At 40.5% G+C, this 24304-nt stretch overlaps 1 protein-coding gene across 1 annotated transcript; it reads right to left on the bottom strand.

Moving 5' to 3' along the window:
• Positions 1-4431: 4431 nt before the first annotated feature.
• Positions 4432-23202, bottom strand: LOC137872854 (four and a half LIM domains protein 3-like). Its single transcript, XM_068711329.1, has 6 exons — positions 23057-23202; positions 12335-12506; positions 8313-8487; positions 7243-7412; positions 6149-6335; positions 4432-5134 (listed from the first exon to the last, which is right to left on the bottom strand). Exons 2-6 carry the CDS (start codon positions 12488-12490, stop codon positions 4983-4985), a joined length of 840 nt encoding a protein of 279 aa, XP_068567430.1. The 5' UTR covers positions 12491-12506; positions 23057-23202; the 3' UTR covers positions 4432-4982.
• Between the last annotated feature and the right edge of the window lie 1102 nt (positions 23203-24304).

Raw genomic sequence — 24304 nt, 5'->3', positions numbered from 1 at the left:
CAGTTAAAGAATTACTGGATGTCGTGGAGCAGCTGGTAAGGCCTAGCTGTAATAACCCTAAATCTTTGTTTCTTCTGTCAATCACTGGCAGATGCATGCCTGTGAAAAATCTAAATTGACCAATTGTTGGATGGAGTTCCCACACATATGGTCCATAAAAAGTGGTATTATGGAATAGTTCAGTCCAAATAGAATCAGTGTTTACCTAGCTGATGTGGAGAATAGCCAGCACATTCTCTTCTGTCAGTTCTCCGTTTGTTTTATGAAATAATGACTAAAGTAAACACGGAGCACAAACTGTCGACAGCATCATGCTATCCACACATCCCTGGGTTCTGTCATTGATACATTTAGAAATCTACTGCCTTTTTAACAAACAGATGAAAGTTGTTGTTTTTTTTTTATAGTGTTTGGTCAACAAATGTTTGTAAAAGTTACAGCCTTTTAACATGTTTTTAATCAACATGTAGTCAGCATGAAGTATCCCAATTATTTCACTAGGCTGCGCCAAAACACATGGTTGTCCGTACATCTGTAAATACCAATGAAATACAGTCGGGGAGAGTTTAATACTTTAGATACTACTTTTGATCTTACCTGTAGTGCCACTTATAGATCTAGAATGTTTTTGCGTGTCGGGGATGTCGGCCATAGAGATGTCTGCCTTCTCTTGAATGCAATGGGACTAAATGGCGATCGGCTTCTAGCTCGCCGTTGCGCTGTCTTTTCTCTGTTTGGATGTTTTACAGCTCCCTTAGAGTAGCACGAAACTTGGAAGTAGTTGAATCTTGCAGTGACTAGCACATTAGTCACAACCGGTCCCAAATTATCACCGCATGCAGGAATGGAGAGGAACCAGAGCTGCTGACAAACGCGTATGATGGAGGGGCTGACTGGGAAGAGTCCATCCCTGGAATGCACTCGTTGGTTTCAGGCTCCATCCCAGAGTCACATTTCATCTGGTATGAATGACACAATAACTGTTTTTACTCCTCTAGCAACTAGCATTAACTGTTTTTTTCTAGCCATAATGCAACATCTGTAGGATGTGTTGCATTTCCATTTAGTAAAGACATTTGTGTTCCCTAGACGAATGAATCCTCATAACACAGAAGATCTCATACATTATGTAATCTGTTGATGATCCCCTAGCTTCTCCATTAGTGCCGCTGAGGTTGACTTGATTGTTTTTTTAAGGGTAATATCTCATTGGTAGACATTCGTGGTCCCAAAAGGTTGACTGACTTTGGTGATCACCTGACCTTTCATCTGCAGGTCAAAGTTTTTACTCGTGAAATGTAGTATTTCAACATCTACCAAATGGATTGGCATAACATTTTTGGACATGGTTGGTTTCAAGCCAATCTTAAAGACTCGATTCCCTTTTCAGCATCACCAAGAACTATTTGGCTTGCCCCTGTTAGCATTGTCAATAGTGAGCATGTCAGCAAAGTGCACAGCCTCATTGAGCTGCAAGCATGGCTGCAGATTAATACTGTATTTGACCCGTTTCTCTACTTTGTGGCTCTAACAGACAGATGTGAATGTTTTTCCCCTCATGTAGGTTTCACACGGGCCTTCACTTCTTTAACTAGGTTGGTGATTCATAACTTATGACGGTGCATTGAACATTTACACAGGTTTGGAGACACGCTGCACATTAATCTCCCAGCGGTGTTCTTTCCTCGTCTCCTTCAGCCATCCAGATAGTACAGAGAGTGGGATTGAGACCAGGTCTCCTGTCAGCCCATGACTCACTCACAAGTCACATTCAACATCGCCAACTACGTAATGCAATCTGGCTGGAAACTCACGCTCACACCAGAATACATTCCACACGTTTAACCTTTGGGTGTGTGAGTAATGAGGCGTGCATGTTCAATGTGTGTTTTCCACTTAACAGCAAATCTTTATTTCATTTCCTGTCAGGGGCGGAGTTTAGATTTCAAGGGAGGGGGGGGGAGGTTTAGATACCCCTAACTGAATTAGAGAACACAACATGATTTTTCTTCATTTTGATGATGATGGTCGTAAAAAAAAAGCAAACAAAATGAACTGTGAAGACTTAATAAGATTAGTATAGTCCATAGACTGCAGGTATAACCAGCAAAAAGCCATAAACCAACCTCCACAATGCAGAGGAGGCATTGTAAATATCTGTAAACTAATACCTCTTATTCGTGGACTACTTTATTGCCTTTATACAAGCCCTGTAAAGAAACAAAATTAAGTATCACATGCATTGTACAAGAAACAAAGGTTGAATGTCCTGTTGAACTATTTGATTTGGCTGGCAAAACAAATACTCAAATGCAGATTTTTAAGACCTGTTTCTAAAGCATCCAAAAAACAAATTGGCCTTCTTTGTATAATCCCTAGACATGTAAATAGTGCACTATAGTGAACTATTTGTGACAGTCACATGATTGCGCTACAGGTGCCAAGACACAAGTGATATAGTGTTATAAGTGATATATTTGAATGACAGTGAGTCTATAATGTTTTTTTGGGGGGTTTCTGTTCTCCACAAAATGCTGGACTAGCAGCTGGAGAACCACAGGAAGACTCATGAGGTGCAGCTCAGCAAACTCCGAGACTAGATCTAAGATAAGCAGAGGATGAAGATCTAATGCAGAGCAATGAAACACCAGTAAAGCAAAATATTGTCTTGATACTTTGATTATTGTTGCAGTAAGTATAGTAGGCCATACAAAATGTCATTATATAGCATGCCATAAAATGTGTGCCATGAAAGTCATAAAAATGTCTCATATAAATCTCAAAGTAAATTATGTTATTAAAAATGTAATTAAAAATGTCATTGTATAATATCTCACAAAAAATGTTGAAAAGAATAGTATGCCACTAAAAAGTCATATGTAAGTCAAAGTATGTCATAAAATATTTTCATGGTAGAGGTAAGTCATGAAAATGTCATAATATAGTATAGTATCAAAACAAAGCATTTCATGAAGTATGTCGAAAAGAGTAAAAAAGTCATAGTATATATGTAAAACAATAGTCATAGTACAGTATGTCGAAAATGTCATAGTATACTGTGTTGAAAAACGGTGTAGTATGTCATAATGTAATTAAAAAGTCATAGTGCTCATCATTCAAAAGGTACAACAGGGTAAATCCCTTTAGGAACAGAGAATGTATTGAGTGAATTCCTGTTGATGCTACACACAGTCATCTAAGGACCTCGGGAAATCTGCAGAAAACAATACTGTAGAAGCTGCAGGGTCTACAGCTTCCTTTCTTCTGTGGTCAGTCAGTCAGAGTAATGCCGTCTAATTACTTTAACAGCCTCCCCCAGCAGGATCCAGCTGAGTCTGAGTCCCTGGCCACTGAGCGGGATGATGTAAAATCTTAAATATTCACTGAGGAGCTTCGACCCCATCCTTCCTCCTCCTCCTGGGACCAAACAAGACTTGTTCGCCGACATCCCCGCAAACAAGGTCAAACATATTTCAAGAAGAGTCATGGGAAAAGCTCAAACAAACAACAGCACCACATGGCGCTTGTATTTTTCATCTGGAGTTGATCTTGTGATCAGATTTTAAGGGGGCATTAAGAACATGCTTGTTGCACCAAGTCAACACTTTTACACTTGAGTCATAAAAGATGATCAAAAGCAGGAAGTAACAGGAGAGTATTTCTCTTCTTGACAGCTACATTTCACAGTTTATGAGGGAGCACCAGGCGCCTGGAGAGAGACGAGCAGCCGTATATTCACATTAGCACCTGTCAGGGCCAAATCCATACATTTCCTTCTTTTTCATATGATTTTCTTACTAATTTAATATAAACGTCTTACTAATCTGAACTCTAATGTCCACATACTAGCTTTGTCTGGTGTTGTGGAACTTTCTGGACTATACCCCCCCACACACACAGACATGGACACTAACCTGGCACAGCCTGCATATAAACACAATCAGAGCAGATCAGCAAAGAGGTTCTGAACTGTAAATATTTATGTAGATTATGTGAGTAATATAAGGGAAAGTCTGCATGGGACTACCGACAGAAAACCATCTTTGGGAAACGGGATGAGGGTTTTTCTAAGGAACCTTCTCCCTCATTTTTTTGAAGACATTGCGAACCGTTTTTTTTATTTTATTAAGTATTAGCAAAAGGAATATTTAGTTTCAGCTGCTCGATACGCCCCACAAGAGAATTTAAGACTTTTGTGTTGCTTGGTCATTTGTGTCTAAGTGAGACAGGTAAGAACATCCTCCTGTACAAAGAGCCACCTTTGATAATTCATCAGGAGGCTCTTGTGCATTTTCTTTTAGAAGCACAACTGTGTGAAGCAGGGAACCAATTTTCTAGGCTAACTGACACCTACGCTTTATGAGATGTATTGTGCATGTCCATGTTCATAGAGAGAAATACTTCATTGATTAATTCATTTATACAATACCCTTGATTTTATAACATTTATTATTATTGTAAGTACGCCAGTAAAGACTGTTTTAAGCTGAAAAGAAAACTAAATATACAGTACATTCTCGACAAATTAGTTTACATACAGGGAGTAGTGGGACAAGAGGGAGGGCAGTGTTATATAAGTTGGAATATTCTTTAAAAAGTAGAAATACATTTGCCAAGCGTTGAATCATAACATTAAAATTTTGGTTCTGCCTAGCGGTCATGAAAACAAGTGTGAAACAAACAGTTTAATTTAAAGGTTTAGATACTGTATGTGTTGTATATTTCATTTAGTCTTTGGTGTGCAAAACATTAAAAAAAACAAAGTCATACACATACATCACAGGATATTTCTGCAGAATTTATACAAACATTTAAATGTGCTAAAGGCTGATGAGAGTTTCAGGTTGTAAATACTGAGCTTTGCATCAGATTCACACTGTGAGTGGATTAGTAATATTGCAGTGTTTGTGTTGAAGGCTGAGGTTTAGAATAATGTTTTTCTGCTGGTGTTTGATATTTGCTGCCGGTGTGGTTCGTGGTGGTCAGTCATCGTTGTTGCAGTCTGTACACAGAATCTGGTCGCGGTCGGGGAAGAAGCCGGAGCCCACCAGCGACACCGAGCAGCGCGAACACTTAAAGCAGGGCTGGTGCCACTGCCGGTCCTCAAAAGACACGTACTTCCCGTCTCCAAACCCTGTGAGGCACAAATACAAAACATGAGCAACTAATGAAGGAATGATTTACGAGGGTAGGAACATGTAATAAGAGCCTTGCAGCATTGCGGAAATAAATGCATACACGATAACATCAGCAGTTGGCAGTAACAATAAGAAAGCACTGCCAGTTCTGTCAACCGGCCGGTATTCCAGTTCATAGCTGTGGTCGAAGGCATCTAATTAAAGTTCTCATTTCAATCAGAAACGGTCGTGGTTTAAAGAGACAGGCGCTAAAACGGAGCGAGGGTGAATACAGGTATCTTCAGACAGACTGTATGAGAGAAATGATGTGTTTAAACATTAAAACATATAAACATGTTCTAGTAGAAATTCCAAATATGAAAAGTATGGACCTGAAAATGTGCAGGATATGTCCCCTTTAACGTTCTCGTTTCCCTGCGTTCATCTAAATCTAACGTGTACAGTTCGCAAGTGATTAGAAGATCAAGTTTTTGTTGGTAGGAAAATTAGACAGTCCTGGTTAAAAGCCGGTTCAGTCACAGGTTTGTTTTCAGGAAGCCTGTCGACACACAGCAGCTTTAAAGCCTCTATGGAGCTTCATAGTGAGTTTCAGCTCATTGTTTAGCTATGAAATCACATTGTCTTCATACACATAAAAGATTGACAGGACACATGTAATACAGTATCAGAACTGTAGTAATTTGTTCTACTGCTGCGAGTTCACAATGAAAGCTTGACAACACGGCGTGGCTTTTATTGTGAAGTCCTTTCTTTTGGAAATAGGAAGAAACATGCAAATCACAAAGTAAAGATCAGAGTCAAGGTTTAAAACCTGACTCACCCTACTGCCCACACCTGTTTGTCGAAGATAATTGTTTTGACTTTTTATTGATAGTAGACAGTTGAGACAGACAGGAATCACAAGGAGAAAATGGAAGATGATAAGCAACCCCAGACAGAATTGAAACAGGGATATTGTGCCGTAAGCCAACAGAAAACCAAAACTCGTTGGTCCTCTACTTTCCACTGACCTGTGATGGCTGTATTGCAGCCGGCACACTTTTTGGCATACAGGCTGCTGAAACACTTGACACAGTACGGACTCTCCCCCTGCGAGGTGAAAGGTTGGCCAGCCAGCGGAGCCTTGCAGCCCGTGCAGAGAAAACACTCTTTGTGCCACACCTCGTCCTTGTAGGTCACGCCTCCTTTAGTCAGAGCCTGCAGAACACAAACACAAACTGCATCAGTAAAACGTGACAATTTAAACTTCTTTTAGTGATACACTTTGGCACAAATCAGTTGTTACTGATGTGACGTGTCTGATGGGTCTCTTTTACTTTTACTGTTCATGCTTACTACTTAGTTCTTTGTGTTCATTTTAACACATGTATCCTCCAATCTAACACCTGGATGTTTAAAGCAAGTATTCCCTGACATATTATGGTGTAGACTGCCAGCTATTTAAATATTGTAAAAGAGCTCACATAACCTTTAAAAGTAAAAAATAAATAAATGAAAAATGTAATTATATCTAATTCATAATGTCTAATCAATACAAGTCTGTCATCTGATGATCTGGTTTCTCCTCCCACATTCAAGCCATTTAAATACACTTTTATGATCATTCATTTGATCAATTTATGTTTTTCTATGTTTTTCCACTGTATCAGATTATGGCATATTGACCTGCCCTTTCACATTTCTCATTTCTCAATCATATTTAAAAAAAATTAATAATACTATGTTTTTTCTCATCTGTATTTGCCAAAATTAAAAGACAAAAGGAAGACAGACAAAAAAATTGTTGTAGATGATGACTTGTAACCACTCGTTGATTTAGTTCTGAAAGGATCAGTTGACTATTCAATTAGTCGATCGACATAAGTGATTGTTAAAGTCATTTAGGAGGCACAAACCCAAAACAGTCTGGTTCTGGTTGCTGCTTTTCTGGGATTTATAGCGTTTTAAAATGGAATATCTATTATCTTTATCCATATCTTTGGACTGATAAACAAGACATTTGAAGATGTCACCGTGGGCTCTGGGAAACAGTGACGGATGAATTTGATCAACTAAATGATGAATTGGAAATGTTCTCTACAGATTAATCAAGATCCTGGTTCACCTTTTTGCAGTGGCTGCACTGAGGAGCAACCCTGCCCTCGTAGCACGGCACACAGTAGTAGTTGTTGTTGTCCGGGATGAAAGCCGCGGCACCCATCGGCTTCTCGCAGCCGTGACACACAAAACAGTCCTCGTGCCACGTGGAGCCGCCGTACTCCAACATCTTTGATCCTGTCAGAGAAAAAAAAAAAAGGCACAGATGAGGATGTAAACTGAGATGTCTGTGATTGTTTGTTCGTACCTCCCTGACATTTCCAAACTTGCGTGTCACTTGGGGCACTCTGATCTCTGCCCTACTGTGCTGTAACCAATGAGCAGGAATGAAATCTGATAGTGTTTCACACAGCGCAACACTGAGAAGACCAAAAGTGATGATTCAGTGTGACGGCTAAACCTGTTTTTACACAGCCCTCCTGCTCCGTACAATTACTTCAGCTTACCTTGCATCAAAACAATTTGACAGGCTGTGACAAAGCAACGATCTCGCTGGCTTTTTATTTATTTTACAGTTTTTAACTATTTCATGTGTGGCTGTTTTCTTTGCTAAGAAACACACGCTTTACTGTGGACGTTTAAAAAAAGGTTAAGGAGCCGGTCATGCCTCTGAGCTCCTTTAATCATTGGCCCTGAACTGCAGACCAAATGCATGACAGCGTTTTGAACTTGAACTTGGCCTGAGCTTTTAAAGGCATTCCAGGCTGAGCGGAAACTGAAGAAAAAGACTGCTCGGTTCAGAAAAGAACTGGTAAGTTATGAGATCCCACACTACCCACAGGCCCGGGTAATTTTAAGTCATCCGACACCACTGCTGCACTCGTGTCGTCACAGCGGCCGGAGCCGAAAAACCCTGCTGGGAGACATTTTCAGCAGAGCAAGGAAAACAATCATCCTGTCACATCTAAGCTGTCACACCCCGGAACACAAAACCTCATTATCCTGTTTATCCGTGCAGAGACAGGGTGTGAACTTTTTAACTATTTGTGCGATTACTCAATGATCCGTCCCAGGGGAGGTTTGTGAACTTGGTGCTGGAGGAATAAAAGTGATGCAGCCGGTCTTTGTCGTCCCTACCTGGCATGACCGTCTTGTCGCAGGACACACACTTGGAGGAATACTCGCTGCAGTAGCAGTCGCTGCACACCAGCGCGTCCTCCTGGCTGGTGAAGGGCTCGTCCGCCAGAGAGCGGTCGCAGCGGAAACAGCGGAAACAGTGCGCGTGGTAATGTCTGTTCTCATAGAAGAGCTCCTGGAGGAAGAGAAGGATGTAAATGACTGATCATGCACAGTGTAATCATGTTAACTTCCCCTTATGTTTGAACATGCTGAATCCTGAACAATGTGACCTCTAACTGAATGAATCCTGTCTAAATTAAGGCATTGTTGTCCACCTCGATGTCATCAGAAGATGATCAGAAGGCTAATGAACCCTTTGTCCTTTGAACAAAGACATGCAAGATATTAACTGACAAAGCAACCAGAGGGGGATGACCAAGCCAAGGGTCAAAGAGAGAGAACAGCTTCCCATCGGGGTGAAACTTTCACACTCGCCCCTTTAGATTTTGGTACAAAGTTACTTTGTACCAAAACTTTCACTGATGTGAAAGTCTCTGACGGCTCTTTGTGATAAGTATAAGTGGGAGGTACTCTGTTATATCTAGAGATGCACCGATCCGATATCAATATCTGTATCGGTCCCGATATAGGAAAACAATTCTAGATCGGGTATCGGTGACAATGTGACCGATCCATAAAGGCAAATCTATTCAGTCCAATTATATGCGTTGTGCTCTGCGTAACGTCATGCGCTAGCGAACTGGCCGCATAGATTGTTTTCAAAATGGAGCGAGCGAAAGGATCAGCCATCTGGAACTTTTTCACACTACCTCAGCCAACACATTCGACAGCTACCTGCAATACGTGCGCAGCGATGGTTCCAAGGGGCGGCACTAAAACTTCAAGCTATAACACAACCAACTTAATCAAGCATCTCCAGAGATTTCACCCTAATGAGCACGCTCAGTTCGTTGAACTGAATCAACAAAAAGGAGGCGGCCTGAAGCAGCTAACTTTAAAGGAGATGAAGGAAAGAGGTGACAAGTTTCCACCTAATAGCGTGCAGGCAACAAAAATAACTGAAAGGATACTGAACTTCATTGTCATGGATGGGCAGCCGCTCTCAGTTGTCGGGGATAAGGGATTCCGGCTGCTAGTTAACCACCTGGAACCACGCTACGACATGGTAAGCCGAAAATATTTGTCGGAGACGGCGCTACCTGAACTGCACGGTAAAGTGTGCAAACGCATATTGAAGGAGATAAAAGATGTCAAATCGATAAGTTTCACGACAGACATCTGGAGCTCCGACGTTTCCCCTGTGTCACTTTTAAGTTTAACAGCACACCGGCTGGATGAAACTTTTGTGCCACACAGTGCAATGTTAAATGCAACAAACTTTCGTGGGTCACACACCAGCGAAGCGATAGCAGCTAGCCTGAAGGAAATGTTTGACAAGTGGCAAATTCCGTTGAGCAAAATCCACGTGATTCCGAGGGACAACGCCAGCAACATGAGAAAAGCGATGGACAACCTGGGGGCGCGTGACAACCAGCTGCGTTGCACATACAATGCAGCTGGTTGTCAGCGAGGGACTTCTGTCACAGCGTGCGGTCAGTGATGCGGTTGCATGTGCGAGACAGATTGTCGGACACTTTAACAGCTCGAGATGAACGTGCAACCTAAACGCCTGCAGCAGGATGTCAAAACCAGGTGGAACAGCACTTACTACATGGTCGAGAGACATTGGATGTTATACTCATAATTGCACTGACTGAACAAATGCAGGTTGTGTTGTTTTTACATGTTTTTATGTGTGTTTAAGTGTGCTGTACTGGTGCAGAGTTTTCAATAAATAGTAATTCAGTACATTTATGTCTGTGTTTAAAAAAAATATTTTTTAAATCGATTCAGCACTGTTTTTCTCTATTAGATCGGTATCAGATCGGTATCGGCCGATACTAAACCTCAGATATCTGTATTGGTATCGGAAGTGAAAAACGTGGATCGGTGCATCCCTAGTTATATCACTGTTCATGCTTACTACTCAGGTCATCTTAACACATTTATCCTATAATCTAACACCTAGATGTTTAAAACATGTTCAATTTGATCAACTCAGAATAAGTTTATATGAAGACTGGACTTTGGACTACCAGCAAAAATATAAGAGAGCTCACATACCCTTCAAAACTTAAAAAATGTAATGAAATATGTCATTATATCTAATTAATATTAATAATAATGAGGGGGAACAAAGAGAGAGAACAGCTTCACATCGGGGTAAAACTGTCACTTTGATCCATTAGTAAATTTACAAATTTAAAGTGAGACTTTGTAGCATTTTAAAGACAAAATAACACAATTGTCCAAAAATTCATAAGTAGTTAAATATATCCTCGCTTAATCAACTATACTATACGGTTTTGCAGCTACTGTGTTAGTTGGTCTGGTATGATCAGTAGTTCATGGTGGCCAATGTTAGTGAATGAGCAGTGTCAGTCTCACATACATCCTGCTGCCATAAATTGTCATCAAATGTGTGTTAATCCGCAGCAGAAAATAGACTCATTTTACCCTAAACTGTAAGTTAATAAAAACACTTGATATGTTGTTGTTCCTCACAAGGAGATTCTCTATTCGCTGCTCCCCCATCCGCTTGGAGGTCAGAGGTCACGGTCGACCACAGGGCTCAGTTCCCTGTATTTTGGATGTTTACCGACATGGGAGCCTCAGTCAACCCGAAAGTTTCCTACTTTCCACGACATCCCGCTGTCCTCCAAACAGTGGAGTTGAGCATGAGAGAAGTGTTTTTTTTACTTAAAAAATCTGGATAACCCACTTTTTGTGTCTTTGTGTTTTTCTTCCAACAGCTGCTTGTGTTCCAGTTCATCTGCAGTTCAGGCGAGCTCTGTGATAAATGGCCTCATTGAACGGTGGGTGAAAAACTTATTTTTGAGGCGTGGAGTTTCACAGTAATAGAAACAACTAACGCAGAGGAACGGAGAAGGAAGAAAGATGACTGTTGTTATGTCTTGTGCAAAGGGAGGGACGGCCAAAGCAAGCAGGAGCGTAATTTACTGCAGCTCCTTCACAGGCAGTCCATAACTCACAGCACACCGGTGGCCTCATGGCGTCTGTGGGTGTTTTCTTCAGGACAGTGTTTTCAATTTTCACTAACTAAGGTTTTTATGTAACTTATTATCGACAATTTGGCGAGTTTTCTAGGAGACGCCAGCTGGTTTGCAAAAGAAGTTAGAAACTTGATCATAATGCAGCCAGACAGGTACAACTTAAGCAGTGGAAGAAGTACTCAGCATTCAAAGTGTTATTATTATTTAAATGTACTTAAAGTATCAAAAACAAAAGTAGTTGTTGAGGCAGTATGGTCTTAAATATAATTTGATTATTATTAGTGATGCATTATCATCTAGCAGCATTTTAGTGGTGTAGCTGGTTGAGTTAATTTGAACTATTTCATATACTCTTGGGTAGTTTTATTTTAAGCAATACATTATATTGATGATAGAGCTGAAACAATTACTTGAGCAACAGAAAATTAATTGGCAAATATTTTGATAGTTTGATTTCATTTTTCAATGAAATGCTCTGAAACTACTCAGTTTCAGCTGAGGACGTGTTGCTTTTCTCTGTTTAAAGCCATTTTAAAATTAATATCTTTGGGTTTGAACAAAAGAAGACATTTGAAGACATCACCTTGGACTTTGGGAAACTGTGTTGGGCATTCTTCACTATTATAGAGGTTTATTAGACCAAATGATTAATCAATTAATTAATCAAATAATTGTCAGATTAATCGACAAGGAACATTTTTTTTAGTTGCAATCTAAATCTCAATCAGTAATCATAGGTTTCAAATAAGTGGAGTGTAAAAAGTACAGTATTTCCCTCTGAACTGTGTGGAGTAGAAGTAGAAAATAGAAGCAAAAAAAGTACAAATACTTCATGACTGTACTTAAGTACAGCAGTTGAGTAGATGCACTTTGTTACTTTCCAGCCCTTGTACAAGTAGAGCTTACCTTGGCATTATGGCCGATGATTTCTTTACATTCCTGGCAGGTGTTGGCGTACAGGCGGTCGTAGCAGGGGATGCAGTGAGGGTTGTCCTCCACCTGGATGTATTTGCGTCCGCACAGGGACTCGTTGCAGTTCTTGCAGTCGAAGCGCTCACTCATGATGTCTTTCTTCTGGCTGAGAGAATTCACAGGCACAGTTTAGCATTCGTTATCAGCGAGAAGACAGCGCTGGAAGGAGGAGTAAGATTAGTAAGACAGAGAGTGAGAAAGCAGGAAGAAGGGAGGCAGACAGTCTTTGGATATACAGCTGGGAAATAAAGACCAACAGCCACGTCGAAAAGTGGGAGTAAAATAAACAAACATTTAAGAGCACTGTAGAGAGGCTTAGAGACACTCAACCCACAAGTTAAAAAGATGATAGAACTGAAAACACACTAAAGGCAAAGTGTAGTACAGGACATTAAATCAAACATTAAAAACGAGAGTTTTGAGTCTTGAATATAATCAATTATGGATGTACTGAAGTTAATTTGATGCACCATCAATAATGCTATGGCAGTAGTCGAGTCTGGATGTGATGAAAACATGAATCCAACTTTCCGGGAGGGGTGGAATAAAACTGTATGTTTGAAGTGTAAAAAAGCTTTTTAGTTAATGAGATTCACATGGTGGTCAAAAAGAATCTGCTATCGAAAATCAGTTAAGTATGCGAGAGTTGGCCTGCAACCACAGTTACATTTTGGCAGCACAGTTGGTCAGGGTGGAGTGAATTGCAGTGACTGTGTATTTAGTGGAGATGTGGAGTTGGACATCATCGGCACAGCAGTGGAAGTGGAGACCATGAAGACGGGTGATGTTAACAAACCTGGTGAACCCTGGTGAGGTGGATATTTTGGATATCTGTTTATTGATATTCTGTAGGTGATATAGTAGAAAGGTCATAAAGTTTTTGAGAATGTTGATGATGGTGACAAAAGCAGCAGTGGGGTTATGGATGAAAATGTTGAGATGACTAGAGCCTGAGAGGAGGAGGTTGTTGGTGACTTTAAAAACGGGGTGAATCCAATTTAGATGAACCTTCACCATGCAAAAAATGTATGGTTTACCAAAAGACATCATACCGCAGTTAAATATTGTTAAAACATGTTTCACATCTGAAAAACATTTCCTGCGAGCAGAGAAAGGGTTGAATGAACACTAGCTCAGATTTGATGTATTGTAAATCAGGCCTGTAATGATATAACCGCTTCTCCTGTTTCATCATTACTCTCTAATAAGTGAAAGCTTATGAGGCTCTGGCTCCCCCCCCCCATTCTCGCACGAAACCCCCTGCGGCGGTTTGGCATCGAGAAAGAACAACTAAACAATATTAATTGTTGGGAGCTGAATTGAAGCAGCGCTCTCCATTTCAAAGGCTCTCTCGAGGGCTTTTTCATCTTTGTTTGGCCTGTGTTTAAAGGGCAGTACCACTCGTTCATCAAGTTACTCCTTTCAGTAACTCATGTCACTCTACTCCTTCTGTCCACAACTCCCTCTCAAAAGCAGAACTTTCTCTTGTCAACAACAAAATAACAAACATGTAGATGTTTTATTGCTGCAACTTTAGCTTTCTGTTTTGTCCAAACTAATTATTGTGATCTTGACAATGTGCTGTATTCTATAACAGCTGTGAACATTTCAATGGAATGGTTACTAGGGCTCTAGTTCCCCACTAGACAAACAGTGGAAATAGGGTTGATTGCCAATTTTGAAGTCCGATTTAACTCCAAATATGTGTTTTTTCATCATATTGACCCTGAAGATGCTGCGTAAAATGTTTACAGACATGCTTTTAAACAGATTTTAAGATAATTGTAACTCAAAAGAGATGCTGTTGGTTGTTTTTTGTTTTTGCTGAAGAAATAAGAAAGAGAAAATACAGGGTCCAAAATGACAACACTCAGCAATGTTTTATCATAATTTGAGGGTCAAAAGATGTTGATGGGTCTAGTTAAGTTACATTTGTAAAGTTTGTCTACTATATTTCAAAGTGTAGCTAAGCTCTGCATCACACTGATTAATTAATGCTTTTGAAAAACAAAAAAATAGCTTTATGTAACCTTGCTTCTAAGTTTTAACCTGCATGTCGGGACAACTTTCGACTGGCTGTTGGTCAAATGTACTCCGTTGTCTGGAGCCTCTTAAAATGCATCTCAAGAGTCAGTTTATCTTGAGAAGTAGCCTCCTTATACTTAATTCAAATAATTGACTTGATCTGGAGCTCTTGGGGCAGAGGAAGGACAGGTGGAAATAAGGCTGGGTACACTGACAATAGCATCATCCCACCATTATTACTGAACACAGAGAGGCATTAGCAGGTTATGTGACCCCCATGTTCTGCAGCAGCGAGGGGAAATGAGCGAGGAAATGAAGTGTGGGAGGTTAAAATACCCTCCTGTGGAACAGTTAAGTCCGGGCAGGCATGGCTCAGAAAAGATATATACAGTGTGGATGAAGATTATGGATAAGGAGAGGTCTCTTTGGGTATATGTTCATGCTCAGGATCACAAAGTCTGGAACATTTACAAAGGCAGACACTTAAATATTTCACTTGGAAACAGTAATTGTTTAGAATTTTCTCCCCCCCCCCCTATTTTGGTCACAGAGGGGCTTTGACATGTCTTTATAGTGTCAGAAATGGGAGGTGGGTTCAACAAAGTGCAGCCGAGAAACCGTGTGGCTTTGAAATCTCCCTGAGGGATCGAGGAACGAGCCCCCCCCCCCCCCCCCCCCCCCCCCCCACCACCATCAGTACTCCCACCCCTGGAAGACGTCACCGGCTCGGTCTAAATATGATGAGATGACCCAGGGCTCGGTGCAAACTAATGAAGGCCACTTGTTTTCTCAGGAACACATATTTTTTTGTGGTTTTGTTAGGAAGCTGGTTAGAATTAAATCACATCGCTCATGACGATGGTTTCCCGCTCCACACATTTACATTTACAGGTACTGCGCTTCACGGTCGGCGACCTCCAAGTATTTTCATTTGGCCCGCTGAAGGAGTCATTGCGAAAGTGCAGTTTACATTCCTTGTGTCTGACTGCTATCAAACATTTTGTTTCTAATAACCAATGATGCAGCAATGTCAGATAAACATAAAAAGGATAAACACAGTCTGCTCTCGGTCATGTCCTGAAGTCGATGCCAGAAGCAGAAACTCCCTCTCTCCCGAAGCTCGTCTGGAGACTTTTTCTCCCAATGCCATGTTCACACAACACAGAGGACATCCCTTATGCATCCCTGCCTGCAGATAACACCACCGCTTCCTCTTGCAGGGCATCAAGCTGGGTCAACAAAACAACGAGGAGCATACCGAACTGAGAGAAGACTTCACATGCTATGTCTGTTTTCTGTCAGATTGCTGTCTGGACGGGGAAAATCAGCCCAACTTCCCTCCTAAAATGTCTAAAGAGGTTCGGTTTCTATTCTCGTCCGTCCATGTCAACGATGAATGCAGTGACAAAACAATGGTTTTCCTTCCGGACATAGTCTTCCCAGTTTTGAGCTTTATGCTTCTCTTCCTGAGCCACAACATCTGCGAACACATTCTGTGGTCTCCAGCTGTTGTCTGTCATCAAATTCTCCTTTAGGCATCCAACAGGGAATTCTTATGGGACTCGAGCCAAAACACAAAGGCATCTAATTAAAAATCCATCGATGTTGAAACCAATATTTTATGGTTCCTAAAGGCCAGTCCATTATAACTTTATAGTCAGCTATAAAATAGGGAAATACGGTGGGATTCTTACTGTATAAACTGAGCATGAGGCATGGAGTAGCATTAGCTTAGCATAAAGACTGAGTATCAACAAAAAAAAAGCCTAAAGCAAATTTTTTAAACATGTTGTATCTTTAATCCAAACAGACAGACATGTTGTTTCATTTCTGTTCGTGAAACATTAACATGCGTTAATTAGTGAGCTTTTTGAGGTGCTGCTGGTGGCAGGATGAATCTATACTTTCTTGTTGTTCAAGCCAAATTCAGACACTGAATGTCGCAGCACAAATCAAGACCCGTCTGACAAAGCAACGTTTTTCCAATCTTCTATTGTCCAATTTTGGAGAGCCCGCGCCAATTGTAGCCTCAGTTTCCTATTGTTAGCTGACAGGAGTGGCACTCGGTGAGTTCTTCTGCTGCTCAAGCCCATCTGCTTCAAGATGCTCTTCTGCATACCGCCATTGTTTTCTCATTCATTTGGGAGGGTGGTCCTCCAAATTATTTTTTTTATTTATCAGAAGTGGGCCGAGTCGTTACAAAAAGATTGAGACCCCCTGGTGATCACATCTACATGCCTAAATGCATTGAGTTGCTGCCACGTGACTTGTTGATTTGACATTTGGGTTAAAGAGCTGCTGAACAGGTGAGTGTGTATAAAGTCTTTTAAATTGCACCGTATACAAATCTTGCTTTAAGGTCACAACTGACTGCGTATAAACATCTGTTAAGAATCTGCTCATTTCACACCCTCAACACTGTCTGACACTAACTGTCTGAATCACTGACTCATAGTCAGCCCTGTTTAAGAGGCGTTCACGTCACTCAACAGGTGTCCTCTTGGATCACACCCAAAACTACTTGTCTCCCCTGTTCTTCTTCTCCTCAGAGCGTGACATCAAACCAAACACTCATCCATCCTGTCTAAGTACTCTCTCTCTCTAGTAGCACGGCTGCTGAAACTATTTAAGCCCACAATTCACCTTGATGAGTGGACATGTTGAATTCCTTAACCGATACACTGACCGTCCCGGTGAGAGATTTACAGGAGCCCTTTGTAGTGGCAGCCAAATGGCAACTGTCTCCCAGGATCAGGCCTCCTGTCTCATGTCCCTTCATGGCTCGCTGCTGTTATTTTACACCTCAACAACCTGGACTGTTTCTTACGACCGCAGCCAGAAGCTCTCTGCAGGCCATGGGAGCTGCTGCCGCTGGGTGTTACTGTTTATTTTCCCCCCGGGGAGGAATTTAGACTTCATGTCTGAGGTTTACAAACCAGATTATTCCATGATGAAAACCTCTGTCACACGTAATAAAGTCCAGTGGAACAAAATGTGTAAGTAAGTGTTAAATCTGTCAGACACAGAAAATACTAATTCATGCAATATAAACAGCCTCAGTGCCTTTTTGGGAGGGAAAATGACATTCCCTGTACACGCTACTGTTCTTTTTGGAACTTTTTTACTGTTATCATATATTATTAAATGTACAATCACTGTTGTCTCCTTTAATGTAACACCTACTACAGATATCAGACTTTATGGGCAGTTAAAACAGGGATGCAGCTAAAAGAGTGAAATTTTAGCTATGCTTTATGAATGGCAATGTCAGTCCATCTGTCTGTCCGCGACAACTATTGGATTGATTGTCATGAAATATTTTAAAGACATTCATGGTCCCCAGATGATGTATCCTAATGAGTTTGAGATCCTCTGACTTTTCTTCTAGCGCCACCATAAGATTGAAATACCTCATGAGGGTTCGTTCATCCTAACATTTGCTAATTAGCATTGAACAGAAAGTAAAGCTGAGGTCGATGGTCAGTTTTTCAGGTATTTGGCCATACAAGGCGTTCATACAGTATTCTGACTCCTTCGCTTTAACTTTTTATCATGTTGCAGCCTTATGGTAAACTTATTTCCCCTCATATCTACACCTAGTACCCCACTATGCATAACTGTAATATCACATTGACATAACTATTCAGACCCTTTGCTGTGACACTACAGCTTTAGTTAGTTCAAATATGTGTGATTGTTAACAAGTGAAATCAGATAGAAACCATGTATAGCTTCTTTTATTTTTTTTATTCTCAATATCTCTGACTGGGAAATACCACTCAGAAGCAAACGTTTTTTGCTCAGTTGCTCGTAAACGATAAGTGCAGCTTCACAGGCTCTTAGTCTTGTTTTTTTCAATGCTTTAACATACAATCGCTGCTTTCTCTTTTGCCGTTAAACTCATTAAATGACCAAACTGTGCGTGCATTCAGTTAAAAGAGGAAAGTGTGTAACAAAGTTGGCTTTTTAATTACCACCCCACTTTACTGTTTATTCCCCCTGAAATGGATTAGGGTACTTTAACGGCCTCTGAAGCTCAGAACAGTCCTCATATTGTGCGACTCCCTGGGTTGCATAATATGGATTTCGAGGAGGTGAATGGGAATATTGACAGCAGCACAATACTGTGTGGAACATGGCAACAACAGAGAAGCCCTGCAGCATCGGAGGGAAAGTCACACTTGCATGGCTGCAGCTGTAAAACTGTTGCAGAAAAAAAGAAAAGAAAAGAAAAACAAGGCTGGTCTCTTATGGATGTCAGATGACTGCGCTCCCTTTCATCCCCAGTACAAAGACGCTCAATGTGGTTTTGGCTTCCTGCGGATCACAAGGCTAATTTCAGCTGAACGACGCACACAAATCAACATGAACACACATTGTACATTTTGTTGTCGCTGATTAAAGATCTCATCAGGATAATTTGCTCCTTCTCGCAGTTTTTAAACAATGATGACGTTCTGATGTGAAACATATTTCGGTCACTTGAACAAGAAAAATCGCTTCCTTATAAGGTCAGATTAGTGTCAAAGACTCAACTGTTAAACAATGATGCTGTGCTTCATTTTATGTGATCATGTCATTGATTAATCTTAATTGCACCAAACCAAAACATGATCAGTATCCCTGGATATTAATGACACATAACCACTACCATTAAGCCTATAACATTAGGGAATAAAGCACCTTTAAAGACAGAATACGTGTCTGGTTTTGTTTTATGAGTCTCCAGGCGGCTGCTTGTTTATCCAGTGAAACAATGTGGGCTGCAGCTGCAGTTTCTCCTCTGATGCTGTCGACAGAACTGACAAACAGATCTCAGTCAGTCAACAAGTAAACAAGTCACCACCACGCCAAGTCTTCATCACACTGTGACACTGGAGGTCCTTGGGAGGGGGATGATCGCGAGATGATTACTGACGTACAAAATAGGAAAAAAATAAGATTGTGGAACTTTTCTCAAATTTCTTTTTTAATACCATATAGTTTTGCTTCCTCTGACTTCTAAAATGCTTTATTTTATGGTTCTATAATATCATAATCGTTTACTTGGAAAGAAGTGTGTACTATACAAATTGTTGCCCCAATTTGAATTTCCTAGACAGAAACACACCATCTGAACGAAACAATTCCTTCTTTTTTTATAAGAAATCTTTTTTTCACAAAAAAAAAATTAAAAGTATTGAGTCTAATAGCATAGTAAGACTATGATATGTAATTAAAAGCTCTGGGACAAAGCTAGAAAGTGGACTCATAGAGACAAAACTTTCATGCTCATTATGTTCTCCGTATTTGACTATTTTTTGCATGTTGCAGCTGAAAATTAACAGAAATTGATTCACTGGAAATGTGCCTGAACTGAACACTGTCGCTACTTCCCCTATAACTAGTACCATATTAGATCAGGACATTTTTATGAAATTATTCAGAATTTACAGACTTTTAAACAGAGCAAATTAAACTTTACTTGGAGCTACAAGCAACAACGTGTTGGGATTCACTGACCTAAAGGACACACGGACAACACATCTACATCCATGCTGACAGCTCTGTCAGGCTGTACTTTGAGCTAAATGCTACTGTCAGCATGCTAACAAGCTCACCATGAAAAGGCGTACATACTTACTGTGTTCACCATCAATAATCAGCCTTTAGTAATTAGCACAAAACACAAAGAACAGCTGAGGCTGATGGGAATGTCGTTAGGTTTGCAAGTATTTGGTCATAATCAAAAGCATGGACACATTTTGACCCGGTGTTGGCGCTAGAGGGAAAGCCCAGGATCATTAGAATTCATCCTCTGGGGAACATGAATGTATTTTTTTTTTAAATGTCATATCAATGCAAAGTGGTGGACCGACTGACATTGCCATCCAGGCCCCAGTGTGGCTAAAATTATATGTGAAACGTCTTAACGTTTATGAGAATCACGAAAGAATAAAAGTAGAGAGGCAAATTAAAAAGATTGTGATCGAGTGTGGTCAGGAGGTCTCTTAAAATGAAGTACCTTTAGTTGAAGTTACTTTTGGCAGCATAGTTGTTGCCCTTGGATTTTGCTTGCAGGCAAACGCTGACCGAAGCAAATAAACAGTCGGCCTGGTCTTTAAAAAACGGCAACTATCATCCAAAACAAACACACGAGTAAACATATTTTCCCATCAGCTGCCAGCTGGCACTGGACAATTCAAGTGGTGGGTGTTAATGGTAACAGACGTTTGTTTTCTGAGAGACTGGGCCTGCTGTCTCTGTTTCATGTCTGCTGCTGGATTTATTTGACTTTGGAAAGGCAGAGGATTGGTTTAAAACTCTTACACCTGAAGACAATACGGACAGATGATTTTTGGGTTTTGAGCAACTGGAGATGTAAATAGAAAAGACTTTAAAAAGGACATTTACTCCAAACTGAAGTGGAAACTGTACTTCAGTCAAATTTGTGATCTTTTCTCTGACTCATTAAAGGAGCTGTTAGACATTTGAGGAAATAGCTGATCTGCTTTCTTGCCCTGAGTTATAGGAGAAGATTGACACGTCTCTCTTAGGTCTGTATGGTACAAATTAAGCCAAAGCCAACAGCCACTTAGTTTAGCTTAGCATGGAGACTGGAAACAGGGGGAAACAGCTAGCCTGGCTCTGAACCAAGGCAACAAAATCCACCGACCAGAATCTCTAAAGCTCAGTAAAGAAAATGACAATTTTCAGTTTTTCGTGGGAGTTGAGGAGATGTGTGAAGTCACTGGTCCTAGCTGTTGTTCGCCAAAAATAGTTTTAGCATGTAGCACAACAATTGCTATTGTTACATTTCTGTTTGTGTATGGATTAAACATACAAGATATAACGCCTTAATTAATAAGCTTTAAGCATATTTTTGGGCACTTTTCCCTCTCAGTCTTTATAGCTGAGCTGATCTACAGCTCTGTTTTCATTCTTAGGAAATCTTCCCGGTCATTAAATAGTCAATCCCTATAACAAAATGTCTTTCTCACACTTAAAAACGAATATTTAAGATGTTGGCCAGTGTGCTATAGTGGTGCTGCCTTTGGTCACAGCCAGGCTAGCTGTTTCCAGTCTTTATGCTAAGCTAAGCTAACCGACTGCTAGATGTAGCTTCATATTTAGCGTACAGACATGAGAGTGGTAACAATCTTTTCATCTCACTCTGAGCTAGACAACAAATCAACGCATTTCCAACCCTTGCCATGCTGTGCCGCAGAAACGGGAAATGGAAAAGGCCGAGACGTGAGTGGGACTGACTCATGATGAGACTCTCTGTCGGATTTTTATGACCAACTGTCGCTTTGACAATCCCAAAAAAATCATCTCCCTTCAACTGTTTTACTTTGTGTCTGGCTCGTCTCCACTGATTGTACACAAGCAGGCCCAACCTTCACCCAACGCAAGAATCTCAGAGGAATGTGACTGTGGTCAAAACGTGGCAAAATCTCTTGGTTGAGAAGAAGAAGAAAAAAGCAAACAAGGAAAGCATTTTTTTCTTTCGCCCTCTGTCTTCTAAGAAAAAAGACAAAAGTCAAGAATTCCTTTCTGTGGGAAACAAAAAAAAAAAAAAAAAACTCCCAAACACATTCACATGCAACCACAGCTGCATTGTTTCAATGAATGTATTAATTTCACCCAAATGGATTGGAACATGATGGTGGTATGTATGGGGATGGCATGCGGTGATGGAAACTATGAGCAGTGCTGGAGCAGGGGGTGAGTGGGGGGGTTGCTGAGACTCCAGAAGAAAATGTGTAATCTGAAGGAGACGTGACATCACTCTAACTCAACAAGACTGAATGCCGTGGTAACATGCCTTCAAAATGAATAAAAGCAACGATTGCTTGACATATTGCTCTCTCATTGTCCAGACATGGAGCCGTATTTTTTGCATCCGAGTCAATTTAAGAAACATTAAAGCAAGGGATTGTTTCCTCAAAGGTCTCCTTGTTCTTTTCCTCATGAATCCTACTAAAACGGGGGCCGCAGCACTTATTCACAGTATCAGTTACTCACTTTGGACCCCGTTCAGGCCCCCGATAACATCCACTGTTTCCTCACTCTAAAGAAAGGACTTCCTTTCTGGTCCATCCTGAATGTGGGGGGTCAAATATTTGGCTTATAATTACGCACTACTATGTCATCCTTTATGTCTTTATTGGTCAGGAATAATTTACTAATGCTTTAGAGATCAATTATTTATCATATAGAACATTTCTGGGTTGCCAGGTTGTGAAAAATGCCACTGGCAAGTATTTGTCCTTTCGATTCGGTAATAATGTAGATACACATGTTGGTAATATTAATAATTGCTCGAGATAATCACTTTCTAATTAACAATCAAGTCTATAAACGTAATTAACTCATTAATACATTGATTTTTGATTCTCTGCAGAACACTTTTCTACCTGTTAAAACGTGGAAAAGAGATTCAAAATGTTCTGATGCTTCATTAACGCACCTTTTCTTGCGCCATGGTGAGGTCTGGTGAGGGTCTGTGCGCGCCTCAGCGGAGCAGACAGGAGATTACAACATTGCAAACTCACCATAACACACTTTAAATCTACGTATCATCTCATGTTTTACGCTACAAAGCTGTAAGCAGCACAGGTATATAAAGAGCCTATATATAAAACGTACCTCTCTTTGCGCACCAGCAGCCTTTGGAGAAGCTCACGGGAGTCTCTTCAGGATCCGAGCCGATCGTCCGCTCGCGCTACTCTGGAGAATAAAATGACAGATAATTAAATCCTCCGTGAAACTCCCGCGAGCTGCAAACTGACGGGTTTCCACGGACTGAAGCATCTGGTGCGTAAAAACCAAACCATTCCCTCAAACACCGCCCCTTTCTTCTCTCCACGCCCTCCTGTCTGTCTTTCACCTTGTGGGGAGTTCGAGCCGAAAGAAGGTAGGCTTCGTGTGCTTTTTGGATGTAATTGAATATTTTAAATACACAGTAGAATGTTGGTCTCCAGCTGCTGGTCTCCATTTTTACCTCTCTAAATGGAAAATCCTTATAATAATCTAATTTTAGGAGCTATGTAATGTGTTCTACAGCTAATATCACAATACAGGTCATTTGGGGACTTTGAAATTGACGTTTTAAATGGTTTCCTTCACTTAACTACCACAACACCCCCACTGCAATGTATCATTCCTAAGCAGTACACTCGATACATGGGTTAAAACACACTATAATGTAATGTAGTTGTAACCAAGACATTATAACGTGCTTATTAATGTATTCATCAACAAATATAACGTATGTGTATAGACAGTTGATGAATGATTGATAACACAACATGGTCCTTTACACACAGCAAAATGTTAAAGTGTTACAAGTGTATACGTGTTATAAATTATTTACTGACTGTCTATAGATGTTATAAACATTATTAAACTGTTTGTACACATGTAAAATCTTGAAAATAGAAGTGACACAAGATGATAATATAATACATTAATACATAAATACTCCGTTTTGTATTCTTAAAAATATGTTATGCCTGTTTACAACTACATTATAATGTGTAAAAGTTATAAACAATGTATTATATTGCTTATGAAGGCTGAACAGGGGGTTACAACACATTTCTACCATACCATCCACACATGGATGAGGATGCTGAGCAGCAGCTTTAAACACTCCTCACTTTCTGTATTGTCTTTCACCCTCAAGTCTAAGTTTTCTCGGCTCCATGACATTTTCTGTGGTGAGGAGCAAACTGCAGGAAAAAAAACGAGATATAATTTTCTCTCTCATTGACCTCTATTTTCCACAGCGGTGAGCAGGAGGTCTGGGGACGATTAGAGGCTTCAGCTGTGGCTCCATCCTGCCACTACCCATTAAGTCAGGATGTCCACACATGAAGTGATGAAGCCTTTTCA

Source organism: Cebidichthys violaceus, unplaced genomic scaffold, assembly GCF_023349555.1.
Source record: "Cebidichthys violaceus isolate CVI_PGR_0920_01 unplaced genomic scaffold, fCebVio1.0.p SCAF_16, whole genome shotgun sequence".
Taxonomy (NCBI): Eukaryota; Metazoa; Chordata; class Actinopteri; order Perciformes; family Stichaeidae; genus Cebidichthys; species Cebidichthys violaceus.
This window is presented reverse-complemented; position numbering and strand designations above follow the sequence as displayed.

Coding starts and splice junctions, on each gene's coding strand:
- LOC137872854 (XM_068711329.1), bottom strand. CDS start 12,490: ATGAGTGAGCGCTTCGACTGCAAGAACTGCAACGAGTCCCTGTGCGGA. Junction 8,488..12,334: donor TCATCGGCCATAATGCCAAG/GTAAGCTCTACT, acceptor CTCTTCCTCCAG/GAGCTCTTCTATGAGAACAG. Junction 6,336..7,242: donor AGTGCAGCCACTGCAAAAAG/GTGAACCAGGAT, acceptor TGTGTTCTGCAG/GCTCTGACTAAAGGAGGCGT.